Here is a 21564-nt window from a genome sequence, read left to right as displayed (position 1 = left end):
TTTATTTACTGTAGTATGCAAAAAGGGGGGTTGTGGGTGCACGCCAAGGCTAAGTAAAAATATTTTTATGAAAACGAAAAACACAAGGGACTTTTAACTCCACAATACAAGTGTCAGAAACGATCTAGAGATAATGCAAGTAATTACACATTAGAAATAAAATAAAAAGCAATTTTTATTCACCACCATGCCATAATAATCAAATAGGATTAAAAACATTTAAAAACTAAGCAGCACTGCATATGAAGCTGAAGGGATCCCTTCTGTAAATTGGTGACATAAGAGGTGGGGATCTAGATTATAAATTGCTCCAACTAGAGACCATGTGGATATTTAGATTAAATACATATAAATCCACTTCCGGATTAAATGGTCATCTTCATTTTCAAGCCTTCATTAACAAATAAATTTGTTTGTTGTTAATTTTTCATTTGTTTTGGGTTTAGCATTACACATTTTCATTTTCATTGTTTTCCTTTTCCTTTATTTTCATTTTATTCTATTGCTTTTGTTTTGTTTATTTTTTGTTTATACATTTTCTTTAGCGTACTTTAACCCTGACCTTACATGGACATACTGTACATGATTTATGAATCCCTATTGAGGTACAATTGGAATCAATGAACTCATTACCACCATGCCATAAAATGTTATAGTTCATGTAATGACTTTCTAATTGGCAACTATACAGTACTTATACTTAATTAATCTCCATTATATGCTTTGGAGTGTATGCCCTCCTTTTTTTTTTTTGATTCTCCAAATTTCGGATTACATCTTCTATCAATGGCATTTGCCTATAATGGAGATTGAACCCTCCTTTTTTAAGGAGAGAATACTGTGGCTACAATTATATCCTTGTTTGAATACAAACTACTTTTTATCGGATACAATTCACAATGGATAAAATTTCATTGGATACAAGTTACTATTACGCAGCCAGGCAGGAGAGTCACATGACGCTATCTTTAAATCTCTAGCATTTCCGGTTCTCTGCCTCTTGACAAAGCCACGAGTTGTGGCGAAACAGCTGTCGATGTGCAGTGCTGCGTCCGCTGTATGGAGGCTCTTCTGGACAGCAGTCTAGCGTGCTAAGTGGAGGACTGTGGCAGCGATGCCATGCGGCTAATCTAATCAATCTTGCAACTACCTGCGAGCGCTACCCAATATACAGTCGGTATAATTTTTATTTCATTTGACTGTCACATATCCACTACAGAGAGCGGCTCTGAGGACACATCACTTGCAAACCGGCTGTAACAATTGGAAGTATATGTTGCGATAGTTATATCGCTAATGGAGATTATCTGGACTGTTTAGTCATTATTGTGCATCGCAGGTGCAGCTAGCACACTCTTAGCATTATACAGACTCCAGCACGCATAGAAAACAATAACCCTTAATATTGGAGCTACTTTTGAATTGAACATTGGCCCATGGGCAAAAAATATTCAGGCATTTATTTTGCAATCCTCTTTTCACATTATATTATGTTGGGGAATGCATGCATGCTGTTTTGTTTCTAAGTTTTGGAATTTTTCCTATTAGGACCAATATCTATTTACTCAATCGAATATAACTAACCTAAGGAATTTACAACTACAATTTTGCATTTATTGTTCCAAAGCCTTCTTATCCTTCAACACTAACGGACTACCAATTTTTTTCACAAAATAGCATGCTAATTTTTCCCATATCTGATTAATACAATCAACCTTTGGGGTTATGTCCTTAAGAAGGGATCCCTTCAGCTTCATATGTAGCGCTGCTTAGGTTTTAAATGTTTTTAATCCTATTTGATTATTATGGCATGGTGGTGAATAAAAATTGCTTTTTATTTTATTTCTAATGTGTAATTACTTGCATTATCTCTAGATCGTTTCTGACACTTGTATTGTTGAGTTAAAAGTCCCTTGTGTTTTTCGTTTTCATATTGCTAATTTAGTGGACACCCCCAATACCTGTAATCTGATATAATCTCATTAAGCCCTATTTTAGTTACTTTGTTGTTGGTTAAAAATATATTTAAATACAATGGAAGTAAAATATAATAGTAAAAATGGGGCGTGATTTATTTAATAGCTTGCTTGCAGTGACAGGGGCACCACATGGCACAAAGTGTAAAGAGAAAGGGAGTTGCAGGAGCCCAATAGTGGGACACCACACCCATGGCCGCCATCAGGGGGGCACAGGGGGTATTTCTGTACTGGGCCTGGGCATGAAGAGGAGCCTGTCTGTGCTGCACTTCTCGAAAGAGCCGGCCCCCCTTGAATGCACCAAGCCGTGCCTCCCTTCCGAAGTCTCGAACTGCCGAAAAGCTGAAGCAGCGAAAAGACCCGAAGTCACAAGAACAGCCGAAATTGAAGTTCTGAAGCGGCGAAAAGAGTCGAAGTCACGAAAACAGCCAGAATTGAAGTCCTGAAGCGGCGAAAAGAGTTGAAGTCACGAAAACAGCCGGAATTAAAGTCCTGTGGGTGGGATCTGGGGCGGCCACGGGCCACCAAAAATGTTGTTATAGGGCCCCCATGGTGACCACAGCCCTTACTAATCTGACTGGCAGCCTTTCTTTCTAAGGCACATTCGTTTAAAGTCAGCAGTGGCGCCTTGCCCATTGTCAGTAGGTCAGACGTCCTCTATCAAGCAAAGAGGATCACATACAGCAGCCTCCGGGCCTATATAGCGAGAGCACCTGGAGGGGGCGGAGCCGCGGATGAGCAGCCTGACATGGAATGACACATTCGCATCACCGGGAAAGGGGGGGAGCAAATGGCTTCCAGTGTGTCACTAACATAGCGGTGCGCGACATCCCCATCACCGGATCCTTTGCTGCACCACCGGCCTTGGCTCTAGCGCCCCGGATCCCCCTTCAGCTATGGAGCACATCAGGCTACCCAAGGTTAGTGGCACTGGGGCTGGTGTACTGAGAGGCAGATGTAGTGGAGGAGGCTGCAGTGCGCACATAGTGATTAGGGACCATCACGGGCCGCTGCCACATAAGCTGGGTATTCAGTGAGGATGACACGCGGGCGGGAGCTGGGGCGGGACCAGATCTGTAATTCTTTGGAAAGATACAGGCCCGAGGCACAGAATGAGAGATGGATTAGTCTTGTATCCCGGCATCCACAGAGCCTGCAGTGCGCACATTCAAGGCCGGTTTAGGCAGGGAAATAAGGGCATTTGCTCTGGACTCTCAGCATCACAGGGACCTGTCACGTGACAATGTAGAAAAAAAAATGGCAAACAAATGTTGTGAGACGCTGTCAATAAAAACATTATGCAGCCCCACAGCTATTGTTAAACTACAACTCTCAGTGACATGCTGCTTGAGAGCTTGTCCTGCCTTCAATGTGGGAGGGACCCAAGTTTCCTAAATTGGCGGGGTCCCCTCTTGTCTCAGTGTATCCAGAGGCAATATAAACATTGTGTACATGGCCAGATCTGGTGGCCATTTGTGCCCATAGTACAACACTGAGGGGCCTATTTATCACACTGTCTGAAACACTGGAGACAAAGATCACTGGTAATGTCGCCCATAGCAACCAATCAGATCTTTGCATTTTGTTTTCTAAATGGAGGGGTTGAACTTGATGGACTTTGTCTTTTTTCAACCCAATTTAACTATGTAACTTGCAGGTGACTGTTGAAATCGAATTGCTGACCGGTTGCTATGGGCAAAGTCACCGGTGATGTTTGTCTCTAATGTTTTACACAGCATGATAAATAGGCCCCTGAGGGAGCATTTTGGCACCTTGGGGGAAGTGGAAAACACCCACACTGCCATTCTGTTTAGTCTTGGTAGTTTTGGTGGGTGCACTGTGTATGGCCACATCTGCCAGTTTTGTTCCCTAATTGAACATTACACAGGCAGGACTAAGTACATCCACATTGATTCTGTTCTGTTTCCCGTTTTGTTAAACAACTATGAGCATAACAATGCAAGTCTAGGATTTTTTTGTCTATTAGAATCAGACTGGCCAGAATAAAGAGGATGTCTCGGGGGAACAGACCCTTGCGGGCTGGACTCCAGTTTTCAACAGTTCCCATCTGTCCATTTTTATTTCCAGTATAGAAATGTAGTACTGCCCGTGGGCCTCAGACTCAATTTAATGTCACACGGGGCTGAAACTTGGCCAGCTAAAAAAACACACTCTTGGAATCAGCCCCTACAATGGAATCAGTCCCCTACCTGTGCCCACACCCAAGCCAACACAATGGATCCAGGTGCAGGCAAGGTAAGGGCTGATTCCAGTGTAGGGGCTGTTTCTCAGCCTGTTTTTTTCAGTAGGCCAAATTTCAGCCCACATGTGACATTAGCCTTAGAGCAAGGGGACCCATAGTGTATCAAAAGCTTCTCTCTGTCTGCAGTTTTTAATCAGACAGAGAAAAGCATATTTTCTGTAACCAGCAGCTCCTTGTACTTGCACCGACAGGCTCAGCTTTGGCACAAGTGCGGCTACACGGAGCGGAGATTGGTCCTTAAATGCCTGCTTTTGCATTTTTCAGGTGCTTTTTCGATGCACTAGAGTGCAACCTGCATAAATGAAACTTGCTCTATGTGCTCAGGCAGCTTAAAGGAGAACTAAACCCCCTTACGTACAACAGCCCTCCTTAGCCCCCATCACCTCTCCCTCCCCACACAGTCTATTATGTAGAATGGTGCAGTGCCCCTATTTGAAAACCTGAGCTAAAAACGCTGATCAACGCATCAGAGTTCCCAGGCGCCATCTTCTGTGCATTACGATGTCTCACTGCCGACACAGACTCTGCAGGCACATGCACAAATGGAGCATTGGAGTCCCGTTTACGCCATTTTTTACACATGGATGTGTGGCGAATTATCATGCCGTTTTTTATACCACATGATAAATATGCCCCCTAATGTCAGCACGGGTGTTTTTTCCATCAGTAGTGAAGCTGCTTATTTTATTGTCAAATTTTTAGGATTTTGAAGATATTATTTGTAATCACATTTAAGTTCTCACTTATGATCCAATGTAGCTGAAGTCAGGTCTGCTGATCTGCTACATTGTTTCAGGAGTAATGGTGGCCATACACTCTAAGATCCGCTCGTTTGGGGAGGTTGCCAAACTAGTGGATCTTTCCCTGATATACCGACCAAAGGCAGGGTGAAATTTTAAAGTGATACCAACACATTTCTTTGGAAAACCCTGGAACTTGTCAGTATTATTTTGTTGCAAGGATTGATCCAATCCCCATTTTGGATTCAGAAATAATTTCCCTGTTTCAGACAATTGCAGACTGCTACAGATGTTCTTTACCTCGTTCTGTTGTTTAGATGGAGTTGTGTTTAGATAAGTGTCAGCAATCTTAATCCTTGCTTACTGGGTGCACGGTTAATAAATGTGTATATAATCAAGGAGAGGAACCAGCACTCCCTATTTGTGTTTCAATGTGCTTTATCTTTTTTTTTACTTCATGTTGCATCCAACATTTCGGTACCCTTTATCAAGGATGCTTGAAGCACATTGAAACACAAATCTGGAGTGCTGGTTCCTCTTCTTGATTAAAAAATATATATATATGTATTATATGTCTTAACATGTTCAACTTTTCAAATTTTTTTTTAAAGGTTGAAAATGTCAGTTTACTTGACCAAATATCCTCCAGGAAAGCTGCTTTGGGAACCTTATATCTGACAGGGACCCACATCATTTTTGTGGAAAATATATCTGAAACACGAAAAGAAACCTGGGTATGTTAAGTTTAAGAATTAAGTATAAACTGTGTTGATGGTATAGGATTAACCTCTGATGTACTTCTGCAATTAGCAGTTAGACATTCATTTATTTTATTAGACGCTGTTAATGAAATCCAGAATCCGCATTAAAGGAGAACTAAACCCTTCGAATAAAAATGGCTAGAAATACCATTTTTTCTTATATTGAATTTACTGAACCAGACTATAGGTTCGGCATCTCGATAGTAGAAATGAGCTAGACCTTTAAAGTTTCACAGGCATTTCAAACCTTGGATTTTGTTAGAAGTGTCAGTGACACACACATGCTCAGTGTGATTTTACCAGCTAAGCTTAGGGGTCGTCACAAATCATCAAGCAGAAAATGAGGTTTTCCTTGTCATATAAGCTACAGGGCTAATTATTAAATGCTTATTGTACTGGTTTCTGAGCTGTCGTGCACCAATAAATATTTACTTTAGCCTTATACTATGACATTTATATTATATATATTGAGTATCTTGTGCATCAGTCCCTAAGCTCAGTAACGGCAGCACAGAGCATGTGCAGTGAATCAGCAGAAAAGAAGATGGGGAGCTACTGGGACATCTTTGGGGGCAAAGATCTTTACTGCTAAAGGGCTGTGGTTGCCTTGGGCTGGTAGAGAAGCCCAAAACATAACATACAGGTATGGGACCTGTTATCCAGAATGCTTGGGACCTGGGTTTTCCGGATAATGGATCTTTCTGTCATTTGGATCTTCATAATTTGGAAGTCTACTAGAAAATCATGTAAAAAAATAAATAAACCCAATAGTCTGGTTTTGCTTCCAGTAAGGAGTAATGATATGTTAGTTTGGATCAAGTACAAGGTACAGTTGTATTACAGAGAAAAAGAAAATCATTTTTAAAAATTTTGATTATTTTGATAAAATGGAGTCTATGGGACATGACCTTCCCATGATTCGGGACTTTCTGGATAATGGGTTTCTGGATAACAGATCCCATATCTGTACAACATTTCTGCGCTACTTCTGTAATTAAGCTTTAGTTCTCCTTTAAATAGGGTAACTTAAAAATAAAAGAAGACCTTCTTGATCCATATACTGATTATCTGACCACAATACTGTTAATATTTGATAATGTTTTGATCTAATCTAATACATCTATTAATCAATTTCCATAAATTCTTGGGGGCCCAGGGCAGATTCTACCCTAAAACAGGCCTGATTTGTAGGGCCAACACTCAAAAATGTTAAATGTCTTTTCAGAAATTGATTATTATGTTAGAATTCATGTGTTTATTGCATGGGCAGACTGTGATTTGAGAGGGGCCAAAGCCCCGCTATACACTTCCATTCTGTTATTTTATATTATGCTTGGTGTAACAGCGTTCTCATATCTCTGCTGTATATCAACCAGCTGAAACAGCTCCACTAGTATTGTACTTTCAACTTGAGAAAGCTTTTGGTATAAAATAAGATGAATTTTTACTTACAGATCCTTTACAGCCAGATCTCTTCTATTGAAAAACAAGCAACAGCAACCAGTGGTTGTCCCATACTTATGCGCTGCAAAAATTTCCAGGTTATTCAGCTCATTATCCCTCAGGAACGAGATTGCCATGACATTTATTTATCCTTGGTACGTCTGTCACGGCCAGGTAAGGCTTGAGTTGGACGATGCAGAGAATGTTAGGTCAGATTACCTGTTCATGTACTTTCCAATTTCAGAAAGGAAATAATCCTCAACTATTTCTCCTACTTTAACATTTATTTCATAGATATCAATATATAAGCTCTACTTTTTTAGCATTTATGAGTTTAAAAAAGTGTTTTAATAATATTTTTATTTAAATGTGGCTGGTAAGTGCCAGAGCAATTGATCAGCCAGATAGTACATGAGATGCAGACACGGTATTTTTTAACATGAACGTTGACACCTTAAGGGCACTACAAGTCATTCTCCCACCACCTGGTCAGTTTTTTTTTCACATTTTGATTGGCCCCTAATGCCATGGACTGGTGGTGGGGGGGTTACGTATAGGGTTGCCACCTTTTCTGGAAAAAAATACCGGCCTTACTATATATTTTTTTTTCCCCTATTAATAACATTGGGATCAACAATCAGTATGACCAGGAGCAGTAACCCGTAGCAGCCAATCGGCAGGTAGCATTTTCTGGTCACCTGTTTAAAAGCAAATATTCTATTGGTTGCTATGAGTTGCTGCTGGATAAATGTTGTGCCTTTTGTAACATGGGTGCGGCTGGATTTTATTGACTAGTCCTATCCGTCAACTTTGAGCACCTCCTAGGGGCAATTTACATTATGTGAACTATAATCATAATCGGGGTCGGACTCAAACCCCACTGGTGCTCCCTCCCCAACGCGTTAAAGGTAGGATTAAAGCGATTCTGTCATGATTTTTATGGTGTAGTTTTTATTTCTAAATTACACTGTTTACAATGCAAATAACCACCATGTAAAATTTAATTCTTGAACCAGCAATTCTTTTTAAAATTTATAATATTGGTGTGTTGGCAGCATCTCAGGTTATTTTGCCTGGTCATGTGCTTTCAGAATGAGCCTGCACTTTAGGATGGAACTGCTTTCTGGCAGGATGTTGTTTCTCCTACTCAATGTAACTGAAAGTTTCTCAGTGGGACTTGGCTTTTTACTATTGAGTGCTGTGCTTAGATCTACCAGGGAGCTGTTATCTTGTATTAGGGAGCTGCTATCTATTTACCTTCCCATTGTTCTGTTGTTAGGCTGCTGGGGTGGGGGGAAAGGGAGGGGGTGATACCACTCCAACTTGAAGTACAGCAGTAAAGAGTTTATCAGAGCACAAGTCACATGACTGGGGTTATCTGGGAAACTGACAATATGTCTAGCCCCATGTCAGATTTCAAAATTAAATATAAAAAATTCTGTTTGCTCTTTTGAGAAACGGATTTCAGCACTATTAACTGATGCGTTTAAAAAAAAACATGTTTTCCCATGACAATTTTATTTACATGCGCTCGGGGGAGGGCGGGTGGCTGCGGCCCCTGTAGGGGCACAGCGGGGGCCCCTGGGGTGGCAGTCCCTGTGGGCCCTGCACCCATCAGTCTGGCCCTGATCACAATGACTATACATTTTAAATAATTAATTGCTTTATATACTGTGGTTTAGTCAGGTAGTGACTGACTATTCTGATCATGTTTGGCCCATTATAGCCATTTGATTCCCAGAAGAACAGCAATTTACCTGCAGACAAACTTATAGGGATGTTGCAAGATAATTCTTAAGGGGCATTGTTTAGCTCTAGAAACAATATGCATAATATATGTCAGAACAAGACCCATTTATCCCTTTTATTAGCAGCTTTCTGCATGCTACATCTGCAAATTAGGCCCTTGTTGTTTATCACTAGATAGAGGGTGACCAGTTGCAGACTGAATTCCATAATTCTGTTTTGTAAAATCTTATTAAATTGCTTATTTGTAAGAGTTTATAGTATTTCTTCATTTTTTTCAGTTAAATATGAGGAGCTGTATTGCTTCTCCTTCAAACCAAATTTGGACAAAGCAGAGCAGGAAGAAGGCTGGAAGCTGGTTGACTTGAATGAAGAATACAATCGCATGGGTCTTCCAAAAAGTCTCTGGCAGATTAGTGATGTCAATCGAGATTACAGAGTAAGTGAGGAGACCTTCACGTTTGGCCTTTTTGTTGTTTTTCTCCAGGGAATGTTTAACTGAAGTACATATATGAGATCTGGTATCTAGAAACCCCTTATCCAGAAAGCTCAGAATTATGGAAAGGCTGTCTCCCATAGACTCAATTTTATCCAAATAATCCAAACTTTTAAAAAAAATTTTTTCAATGTCATAATAAAACAGTACCTTGTACTTGATCCAAACGAATAAGTAAGAAGTATAAGTAATCCTTATTGGAGGTAAATCAGCCTATTGGGTTTATTTAAAGTTTACATGATTTTATAGTAGACTTAAGAAGATTCTGGATAACAGGTCCCAGGTACCTGTATATGCTGTTTTATTCTCAGGTTTAGTCTCCACTTTATACACGTACTTCAGTTTATCATACAAACCTACCGAGGTGCTGGGGTTGTGGAACCAAACATTCAGATTGAACTGTCACAATTTCTGCAAAAAAAAGTTTAACTGATTGATTGAATAAATAAATTAATGTAAGGTGCAAAATTTGCTCCAGATGTAGTAACCCAAAGCAACCAAAAAGCTGCTTGCGTGGGTTACAAAAACCTCCTAAAATTCACACCTTTTGTTACATTATCCTTGAAATTAAATACCACTTGCAAATGGTCTTTGAAAGCCATTGTTTACATTAAGCACTGCGTATCTTGACAGCGCTATATAAATAAATGATGATGATGATTACCAGGATGTCCTACTTTTGCAAATTCCAAGAAAGATGAATTTCCAATACCTGTACATCGCCAAAAATGCCTTACTTAAATTTTATTATTAATTAAAATATGTGCTTACCCTCATGATAGAATTTGGGAAACTCCACTGGTTTAAGAGATTGCCTAACCCTTTCTTAAGCAACTAGAGAGAAAATAAGTGATGACAACACAGCTTCTAGTGCTTGGTCTCTTTCCTGCCTGGTCACTGATTTGCAGGGATGTACCGAATCCAGGATTCGGTTCGGGATTCAGCCATTTTCAGCAGGATTCGGCTGAATCCTTCTGCCCAGCCGAACCAAATCCGAGTCCTAATTTGAATATGCAAATTAGGGGCAGGGAGGGAAATTGAGTGACTTTTTGTCACAAAACAAGGAAGTAAAAAAATTTCCCCCTTCCCACCCCTAATTAGCATATGCAGATTCGATTCGGTATTCGCTGAATCTTTCGCAAAGGATTCGGGGGTTTGGCCAAATCCAAAATAGTGATTCGGTGCATCCCTACTGATTTGTATTGGCAACCAATAGGATTAGTATAGTACAAGTGGTACGTTGTCATTACTGCCAGTCTTCAGTGCATCAGTACTTAACTGGAGATTGGGTAAGGAAATACTTTAATTACAAATATTGTGTAAAGGAGGCATTTTTGTTATTTTATTATTATTATGTGTTACTTTGGTAGAACTTTTGAGCGTCACCTTCAAAAGAAATCCTCATCCTATTTCTTTGGCAGATCAATTTTTCTAACCTGCTCAATCTCTTGAACGAACAGTATCCATTGGACATAGTTGAAAGTAGTCATTGGTGGGCCAGCATTCTCACAACAGCATAACATATGTCCGTGGGGCTTTATCTGTATGTTATATTATCTTCTGCAGTTAGGGATGCTCCCAATCCACTATTTTGGATTCATCCGAACCCCTGAATCTTTTGGAAAAGATTCTGCGAATACCAATCCAAATCCTAATTTGCGTATGCAAATTAGGAGTGGCAAGGGGAAACATTTTTTACTTCCTTGTTTTGTGACTAAAAGTCACGCGATTCTCCGCCCGACCCTAATTTGCATATACAAATTAGGATTTGGTTTAGCTGGGCAGAAGGATTCGGCCGAATCCGAATCCTGCTGAAAAAGACCGAATCCTGGCCAAATCCCGAACTGAATCCTGGATTCGGTGCATCCCTAGTTGCAGTTCATATAGAGGTATATTCACCCTATAATTTGTCGTAATCATTCTACTGCTTTGGCTGAATACAGACAAGGGTCTGCCTGAATGTTACACCAAAAAAAAGCAGTTCTAGTAGTATCAAATACAGAGGTTTACTAGTTGATATGTGTAATGGATCATTTTTACACATATTTGCATTAGATTTATAAATGATGAATGAATGTATTCACTCAAATGCAGGAAGTATATATGATCTTGACTTACTAAATGCGGTTTTGTTTTTAGGTATGTGACTCATACCCTACAGATATCTACGTACCAAAATCTGCCACTGTGCCAATCATCGTTGGCAGCTCAAAATTCCGGAGCAGGGGAAGATTTCCCACTCTTTCATATTACTACCAAGACAACAATGTAAGTATCTGTTTATTTTTTTTCTTCTACTTGAAAAGATATATTTTTTTAATTAGCAGCAAAAGGATAATAATGAATGTTGTTAATCGTATTATGAAACAGGGGTACTATAAAGATTATTAGGTAACGAAACCCCAGCCTTTGTCAGTGTTTAATGTTTACTTGTCTTTTCAACAAAAGGATAAGTTTTGATACTTTGTATGTTAACTGGTTTCAAAATATTGTTACAATAATTGCTACTTGCTATGTTTATACAAAGTCAATGCAGGGGATACAGGTATATATGGCACTGGCCTAGCCACTCGCCAGTAGTAAATCCAAATGAAAAAATTGCCATCGTGGTCACTTGAAGTCTGTCAATGTCCTTTTTATAATTTTTTTCATTTATTTTATTGTCATTTGGATGGCTCAGGATTTTGTTGACACGGTTCAGCCATCACTGATATTTCCCATTTTATATAATGGACAGTCCTGTTGATCTACTACAGTTTTGATCACTGTTTTTTCAAAGCTGAAACTCACCTGCTAAACAAAAGCCAATCCACGTCTCTCAATTTGTATTCAATTTGTCTGGAAAATCTTACACTGATCACCCAGCAAACATGTGGAAGGAGACACAGCTGTGCTATAAGATGTGTTTAGATGTAATGATGTAGGTCAGGCTGAGGTATCGGAACCAACTATCCTGATGTCGACATTTTACAAGAATTTTAGGCTTGTGACACTGGGCTGTGTAGTTAGTTTTAATACTTGAAGCATAGATGAGAAATATTTAACTACTGTTACTGTATAGAGCTGCTTCTTTCACTCTTACTCCAAAATCTGCCTAGACTGACCACTATGTGGGACAGGTATTCAGTATATTATAGCATGGCTTTGTACTCACCAGTTACTTATTTTGAAAAGAACACTTGTTCCTGACAGTACAGACAACAGACAAAGCTGCTGTTTAGGGGTCCTTACAGCATGATTATGATATGTATGCAGACTAATTTATCTTCCTTAAGGCTTGGAGCAGGACAGAATCCTAAGAATATACTGTTGTTGGGTATAACATCTTTTCCTGCAGAATAATTTAAACATTAACCATTTTTCCTGATACAGATATGGGACCTGTTATCCAGAATGCTTGAAACCTGTGGTTTTTGGATTAGGGATCTTTCCATAATTTGGTTCTCTTTGCTTTTTACTGAAAATCATTTAAACATGAAATAAACCCAATATGATTGTTTTGCTTCCAGTGAGGATAAATTATATTTTAGTTGGGATCAAGTGCAAGGTACTGTTTTATTAATACAGAGAAAAAGAAAATGATTTTAAATTTTTTTTAATTATTTGCTTATAATGGAGTCTATCCTGGATAAAGTTCTTCTTTTAAAAGAAGAAAAAATTCTTCTTTTGTGACGAAAAGTTACGTGATTTCCGTACCCGCTCTAATTTACATGTGCAAATTAGGATTCGGATTGAGTTCGGCCAGGCACAAGGATTCGGCCGAATCCTGCTGAAAAAGGCCAAATCCTGGCCGAATCCTGGATTAGGTGCATCCCTAATTGTTGGCTCTTGATATACATTTACCTTAGTGATCCTTATATTGTAAGCTCCACTGGGGCAGGAACTGAGATGAATGAAAAAAAATTGAATTATTTGCTTATAATGGAGTCTATGGCCGTCGGAGCTTTCTGGATAGCAGTCTTCTGGATAAAGTTCTTCTTTTAAAAGAAGAAAACATTCTTCTTTTGTGACAAAAAGTTACGTTATTTCCGTACCCGCTCCAATTTACATGTGCAAATTAGGATTCGGATTGAGTTCGGCCAGGCACAAGGATTCGGCTGAATCCGAATCCTGCTGAAAAAGGCCAAATCCGGGCCGAATCTCGAACCGAATCCTGGATTCGGTGCATCCCTAATTGTTGGCTCCTGATATACATTTACCCTAGTGATCCTTAGATTGTAAGCTCCACTGGGGCAGGAACTGAGATGAATGAAAAAAATGATTTGCTTATAATGGAGTCTATGGCCGTCGGAGCTTTCTGGATAGCAGTCTTCCGGATAAAGGATCCCATACCTACAATATGAACAACCTTTTTATTGTGTGAGAGTGTGCAGAAGAACACACGCCAGTGTTGTTTCCTGGACATTATTGGAGAGAGTTCATATAACTTGCATATAACCTGCATTTATTTTCTTTCTACAGTGTTAAAGATTTTTTTGTTTGTTTTAGAAAAACAGTGCTTATGGGGACTGCCATATCATGTTGTACAGCTGTGAGGAAACCACTGTTGCTTTTTTCTTTTATATAGGCTTCAATTTGTCGAAGTAGTCAGCCCTTGTCTGGATTCAGTGCGCGGTGCCTTGAGGATGAACAGATGCTGCAGGCTATAAGAAAGGCAAATCCTGGAAGTGATTTCCTTTATGTTGTTGATACACGACCAAAGGTAGGTAGCAGTGTAGAATAGAGAAGCACTATTATCAATTTTCACTTTTTAATCTGACAGTAATATTTCAATGTAGGCATAACTCTGATTACTGGTCAGTCTTTGCAGTCTATTGGTACAATCACTTGTAATTTTGATATGAATGGTTATGGTCACACTGCACACAGTGGATTTTATTGGATGTAGTAGGGAGAAGCTAGCACTATCCATTCTAGGTTGACTGTTGAAATTACATATGTACTATGTGTACCTCCACATGTACTCTGCCATGTTAGTTCTTCCAGAAGATGTACATAATTGTCTCCTAGGGGCAGAACTATCTGGAAACTCAATTTCCCAAGGAGAGAACAGTATATTATAAGCAAATAAGCGCATATTCCATCAAATGAAATGTTGGTCTGTGACTACTACATCACACCAAAACAATTAACTATATTGTCAAATAATGTATGCAAAAACTGCTCTGCCTCCTGGCAACTCTACTGCAGCTTTTTTTCTGTTTAAAAATAGACTCCTGATTATATATGCAGAGGCTGACACCCACGTTTTCATATGCAGTTGTCTATCTTCCACTTGTCATTGTATCATTTAAGAATTCAAAACTGGGATTGTTTATCCTTAGGACTTCTTTAACTGAAAGCAAGATAAGAAACCACTTCGACTCCTTTTAAAACAAAATTGGTTTACCCTCTGTTATGGGTTTTAAACAAAATTGGTTTACCCTCTGTTATGGTGTAAATAAAATGTATCTGAGGAAGAAAACAGGAACATATTTATCGTTAGTAAAGCAGCCGCTCTGGGTCCCGGACTCTTACAGACTTGCCATGTATATAGGAAATGTCAAGTGATTTTTCAGTAATTCTCTATAAAATAATAAAAGTTCAAAATGATCACTTTACCAGGGCTAAACTGCTATTTCTTCTATTTGTGTTTTTTTGTTTTCGGTATCCAGCTCAATGCAATGGCAAACAGAGCAGCAGGAAAAGGCTACGAAAATGAAGACAACTACTCCGATATCAAGTTTCAGTTTATTGGCATAGAAAACATCCACGTCATGAGAAACAGCCTGCAAAAAATGTTGGAAGGTAAAGCCTTGTGTGTATGGTTATTAAGGCATGCTTGTTAGACAGTGGGAGTTTCTAGCTGGTGAGATCTTGCTGGAAGCTATTTTATTTACCCAAACTGAGCACGGTTATAGGTAAAGACAGTGCTCTCTGTGCTCAGCTTAACTGTAACCTTTGTATGTACTTCATAGGGTTGTGGAGGCCTCTACAAAGCCATCAATAGTAAATACTCAGAATGGGGGTTGGGACATTCCTCTGTACGGATTCATGTATCATTCTGTCAGCAGAACATCATGATCTAAATATGAGTGATTGATTTATTTGGAAATGCAGCTTATTCCCAGCCATTTCTTTTTTGCTTCCGGCTGAAATGCTGGCTTTTCTTTTGCACTACTGATTGAATATTCACACTTGCATACATTTCCTTTTAAACAGAGAATGTGCATCTTGTGACTGTTTACCTATTTGCATGCTATGCCTGTATTGAGTACATGTATGGGTTTCCTCTGGGTACTCCAGTTTCTTTCCACTCTCCAAAAACAGGTTGTTGATAGGGATTTGGCTGAATCAACTATTTGGGATTTGGCCGAATGCCCGAATACTTGATGAAAGATTCGGCCGAATACCGAACTGAATTTGCATATGCAAATTACGGCCAGGAAAGGAAACCTTGGAAAAAAGTTATGTGATTTCCGTACCCGCTCCAATTTACATGTGCAAATTAGGATTAATATTGAGTTCGGCCAGGCACAAGGATTCATCTGAATCTGAATCCTGCTGAAAAAGGCCAAATCCCGCACCAAATCCTGGATTCGGTGCATCCCTAATTGTTGGCTCCTGATATACATTTACCCTTGTGATCCTTAGATTGTAAGCTCCACTGGGGCAGGAACTGAGATGAATGATGTTTAAACTCTAAAGTGCTAAGGAATATGTCTGTGCTACATAAATAAAGGATAGTAATAATAGGCACACAATGGACAGACTCTGCTAATTTCCTTGAAAATAACCAGAGACTGGGAATAAATGCACCTTTATGATTGTGAATATTCACTTCATCAAAACAACTGATATAAAGGATTCACCGCTCCTTAATTTGTATGGCTTCCCCTTAACGGCGACCTCTCGTGACATCTAGTAATGCGATCTCCAAGAAAGTGGAGCATGGAAGAATGCGCAACTATATTTAGATCCTGTGCGTCAGTAACCTTTGGTTTGTAAAATAAATAGATCAATATCCTTTAGAAGACAAACCATTTTCTTTTTTAAAATTTGCCCCTGAAAACCATATTGACCATATTGAAGGGAGGAAGCCATTAAATTAGCTTTGTTCATCTTTAAGCTAACTTTTACTATGATATAGAGAGTGATATTCTGAGACAATTTGCAATTGGCTTTCATTTTTTATTTGTGGTTTTTTAATTATTTAACTCTTTGTTCATCAGCTGTTCAGTTTGGAGTTTCGGGAGCTTTCTGATTGCTAGAGTCCAAATTATGTTAGCAACAACAGATTTAAATGAGCGACCAATATATGAACAGTTACTAACAGTTAACTTAAAGGTGACCCATAACTTTAAATATTTTTTCATATTTTGTTGTCAGCGTAACATTAAAATACATAGATTTTGTGTACACAGATACTGTAAAATATAATTGTTTGTAATAGACGGCTCTATTCTTTGAACTAGAAATCTCAGAATCCTCCAGCCAAAAATGTGTCAGCACTGTGTGTTGGTCAGATTGGTCCCACTGACTTTAAAGTGCAATCCTGACTTACTTTCTGCACATGAAACTGCATATGAATTACAGCAGTGGATGATTAGGAGGCAGAGGAATGAGGAAGGTGAGTAGGGATTGGCCTTGGGAGTTGGCTGCTGTAGGTTGAAAGGCTTATTTCTGCCATTCATGGGGCAGCACAGCAATATGTAGAATAGAGTAAGAATAAGAAGCAGAGGAATCAAGAAGGTGAGTTGTATTGGCCAGGGGAGGTGGGTAACTAATGACCCAGATATTTAATAGTGTATAGTTGCTGCACTGGGAGACTTTTGACAGTTAACTAAATAACTCCCTAGCATATTTAGCTTCAAACCAGGCTCTTCCGTTTTAGTTCCTGTACAAGAGAAAGAGCGTGCATGCTTTTCAGTTATTTCCAACTTGTTACATGTAGTGGGCCAGTTAATTGTCATACTGCCTGTACCTCATTACATTAAAATGATGTTGCTATACACATTCAGCTGGTGGACCTCCAACTGGACAGCCCTGCGCTAGGTCAAGCCTTTCTCCTCATATATAGGCTGAAACAGTGAGAATATTAGAAGAGACCCAGTAAATAAAAGCACAAGGCCAAAAGTACAATCTGGGAGTAGCACTTCTTTTTAAAAAATTTTTTAGATTTCCTATTTATACTAATGGCCTGGCAAACGGAATGCTAAATGAGTAAGAGGCATAGATAGGCCATATTTTTGGCAAAGAAAGCCAAAAACTGCCTTTTCTGTCTTTATTTCGAAATTAGTATGAAGCTGATTTTATATTCAGTTGCTTGTCCAGGCTGACTACTTTGTGTCAGGTTTACTTAATAAACAGTTTAATTTGAATAATTGCTGTGTATCGGGGATTTCCAAGTAATAGAGAGTTATATGGAGACTATACCAAATGCAAGGGGACATTAGTGTAAACATAGAGGAGAATAAGACCAGCTGATACAGGGTACCTTAAAAGGCCTTGTATCTAGAATATTAGCTGTATTACAAGGTAAGGTATATAGTAAACCACTGGATAGAGTTTAGGACAAATGTAAAGGATACTTGGGTTCCTTGGATGATGATCAATAGGAAGAGCTTGTAGAATCTCCATTAATGGTTTCTCTTAACTACAGGTCCCAGATGATGCAACTTTATTGTCTACACAAAGCCTATTATACCCTGTCTTAGTTACACTTGATATTTCCTGCGTCCTCTTCAGAATGTCACATACAACAAACTTCCCATATTCATACGGTCTAGAATTGCACAGCCTTCACATTGTACCGGTCTCAAATGATAGATAACTTAGAAGCAACTCTATACATTTTGCCAGATTCAGACCTCATGATTATAGCCTGTAAGAAGGCCTCACAAAATACCTGTATATTCATTCATCAGTGAATGTCTATTTATATCCAGGAAACTTATTACACAAAAATGGAAAGATCCACCACACCAATCCTTTGCCCTATGGTGAAGTTAAGCAGCTGTGTATTCTTGAGGGCTTGCTCTGTAAAGCTAGAGGGAGCAATAGTAACGTGAAAATTTGGAGTAAATGGATAGAGGAGGACCACCTACTTATAACCCCTTAAAGGGATACTGTCATGGTAAAATTACAGTATCACATGACTGTGGGCAGCTGGGAAACTGACAATATGTCTAGCCCCATGTCAGATTTCAAAATTGAATATAACAAAATCTGTTTGCTCTTTTGAAAAATGGATTTCAGTGCAGAATTCTGCTGGAGCAGCACTATTAACTGATGCGTTTTGAAAAAAACAAGTTTTCCCATGACAGTATCCGTTTAACTTTAGAATTCATGTTGGAAATGACCCCACATATCTTGATGGGTTGTGATGTATGAATGTTTCAGTGATTTAATGAATTCTTTCCTCCTGGATACAAATGACTATTTAAACTGAATATTTAACTACAGTTACGGGAACTGTTATTCAGAATGCTCGGGACCTGGGGTTTTCCGGATAAGGGGTTTTTATATTAATCTAGATCTCAAAAGTCTACTTAAAAATCATTAAAACATTAGTTAAACCCAATAGGATTGTTTTTCCTCGAATAAGTATTAATTATATCTTATTTGGGATTAAGTACCAGGTACTGTTTTATTATTACTCTGAAAAAGAAATTACTAGAATATACTAAAATTAGAATTATTTGATTAAAATGAAGTTTATTTGACACAGCCTTCCCGTAATTCAGAGCTTTCTGCATAATGGGTTTCCAGATAAGGGTGTTTACTTGCAAGTATTGTATTTCACAATAAACTTCCCAAATTAAGATATGGAGGAGAAAGGGTCACAATTCTAAAAACGTAGTAGCGACTGGTTTACACAACTTTGAATTGTCTGTCCCACTGGCAAAAATCCGAATTCCCAGACTGTGCTTGGGAGGGGTCAGCGCACATCAGGTGTGCCTTTCATACATTTATCAGCTGATCTTAATGGATCTTTGTGAAGTTCTGAGATATCCTCCTCACTCAGCTTGACGCTCATTGTTTGCAAGCGGAAGTGCAGCAGTGCATTGTTATTTCTAACACAGTCCCAGTTATGCAAATAATCCTCCTAAACACCGGTTCCGCTTTGTTTATTATGGAAGCCTTGTGATATTGTTGGAGCTTTTGTCAGCCTGAAAATATTCTAATAATAATATACATTATTTTTTTTTTATAGCGTTGGAATTTAGTAAAAGTAACTTCCTCTTCCCTGGGTTGTTTTGTTTAAGAAGCAGGTTAAGGAGTTCGTTCAATTGTTTTTACCTTGCAGGACACTAGAAGAATGTCCCCGAGCATGGGTGAATATCTGGTATATCCTCTGGGAAGCAGAGCTGTGGCCAAGATTTGTCTATATGTTCCTAGAGCCACTCACACTGGAATATTTAGCCCTACATAATTCCATTACTTTTACAAGTTTGCATTTAAAGGAGAACTAAAACTCAACAAAGCGATAGTCTAGAGTAGACATGCTTGCCCCTTAGTTATTTCGTTTTTTTTTAAAATTTCAGCAGGGATAAAAAAGGTTATTTACTAATTTGGAAGACTTCTAATTTTTAGACAAAATTATATTGCTGTAGCCAGCATTTTGCTGTTTGGGTGTACTCAACCTATTCAGGGCAATAATTCGGTGGCATTAAAGCTGTACATAGAGTCTCCTTTATTGCATATATAGCACACAGTTAGAATGGTGACTGTACTGGGTACTTAGGTGCTAATGTGAGAATAGTATATTTTGTCATACCCTATATACTCTCTTTCATGACCTGGTGCCCAGAATTCAGATCTCAGTACTGTCTCTTCAGGCCAATGATACAACAACATTCCCATTCCAGAAACTGATTGTATTAGTCCTCACTCACTGATTACCACTTGTGTCTGTATGTTATCCTCCCTTTTAGACTGTAAGCCCTATGGGCCAGGGACCTCCATCTTTTTGTCTCCTTGACAATAAGCACTTAATATGCAACTATACTTTGTATTTATGTGCGTTGTATTTTTATACTTATTTGTAGTTATAATGTTTATGCTACTAATTTATTGTTCTGCTGTACAGTGCTTTGTCCTAAAGGAGCGCTATACAAATACAAATTTTCATACATTGTTGTGTACTTACACATATTGATACCACTTGTTCTGTTTTCCCCTGTTGTTTTGTGTTTCTAAGGATTTTCTTTTAATAAAAGTTAAGCTCTAAGCTTAAATACCCTCTGGTAACAACACATTGCCCAGGGAATGCAGGATAGGTGTTGTGGCAATGAATGCATATTTAAGTGGATGTGGTATCTAGGCACAAAGATCTATTCTCGTTTACTGATCTATAATCTATATCTATAATAATCTATTTTGCTTTCTGCAGCCAGCACACTGTACTCAGTATTTCTGGTCACCTTGGCATGTGGTGCAGGGTAGAATCTCTGTCTTTGCCTTTTTTTCTGTACCGCTCTACTGAAAACAGACCTATTTCTAGCATGATAGAAGTAGCAGATATTTATCTCCATGTATGGAACTTGTTGCACATGAATATAGTGCATTATGTCTGATGTTTTCCTGCATGGTAGGTCATGGTATACAGTAGCTACTGAAAATAAAAGTGGACTAGCTGACTAATCTTAAAAGAGAACTAAAGCTTAACTAGAAATGTTGTACATAATGTTTTGGGCTTCTGTACCAGCCCAAGGCAACCACAGCCGTTTAGCAGTAAAGATCTGTGTCTGCAAAGATACCCCAGTAGCTTCCCATCTTCTTTTCTGCTGATTCAATGCACATGCTCTGTGCTGCTGTCACTTACTGAGCTTAGGGACCGCAATATGCTGAATATTTCATGGGGAATATCACAATATAAGGCTGATTATTAATTCATTCAGATTATTGGCACATGGCAGCTCAGAACCAGCACAATTAGCATAATCATCCCTGTAGCATCATCTTATATAACAAGCAAAACAACCTTTAGGCTGGTTCAATAAGTTCAGTATATAAAATAAGTCATTTCTAGCCAGTTTAGTTCTCCTTTAAAACGCTTCACCATGCAACTGAGTGACATTGCATGAGTGGTGTGAAGCCTTTTAAGATCACTCAAGGTTATACAACAAGTGCAGTTTATTTATTTGTTTGGTACATT

At 38.8% G+C, this 21564-nt stretch overlaps 1 protein-coding gene across 1 annotated transcript in view; it reads left to right on the top strand.

Moving 5' to 3' along the window:
- The first annotated feature begins 2419 nt into the window (after nucleotides 1–2419).
- The window catches only part of mtmr7.L (myotubularin related protein 7 L homeolog), a 29781-nt gene continuing 10636 nt past the window's right edge, over nucleotides 2420–21564 (top strand). The window contains exons 1-7 of the mRNA XM_018230243.1: nucleotides 2420–2896; nucleotides 5591–5713; nucleotides 7195–7357; nucleotides 9211–9368; nucleotides 11565–11693; nucleotides 13993–14127; nucleotides 15080–15212. Of these exons, the coding sequence (XP_018085732.1) occupies nucleotides 2873–2896; nucleotides 5591–5713; nucleotides 7195–7357; nucleotides 9211–9368; nucleotides 11565–11693; nucleotides 13993–14127; nucleotides 15080–15212 (865 nt within the window). The 5' untranslated portion in view covers nucleotides 2420–2872. The remainder of the gene's footprint in view (nucleotides 2897–5590; nucleotides 5714–7194; nucleotides 7358–9210; nucleotides 9369–11564; nucleotides 11694–13992; nucleotides 14128–15079; nucleotides 15213–21564) is intronic.

This window comes from Xenopus laevis, chromosome 1L (assembly GCF_017654675.1).
Source record: "Xenopus laevis strain J_2021 chromosome 1L, Xenopus_laevis_v10.1, whole genome shotgun sequence".
Classification (NCBI taxonomy): Eukaryota; Metazoa; Chordata; class Amphibia; order Anura; family Pipidae; genus Xenopus; species Xenopus laevis.
The sequence above is the reverse complement of the archived record's forward strand: the minus strand, read 5'-3'. Positions and strand labels throughout refer to the sequence as shown.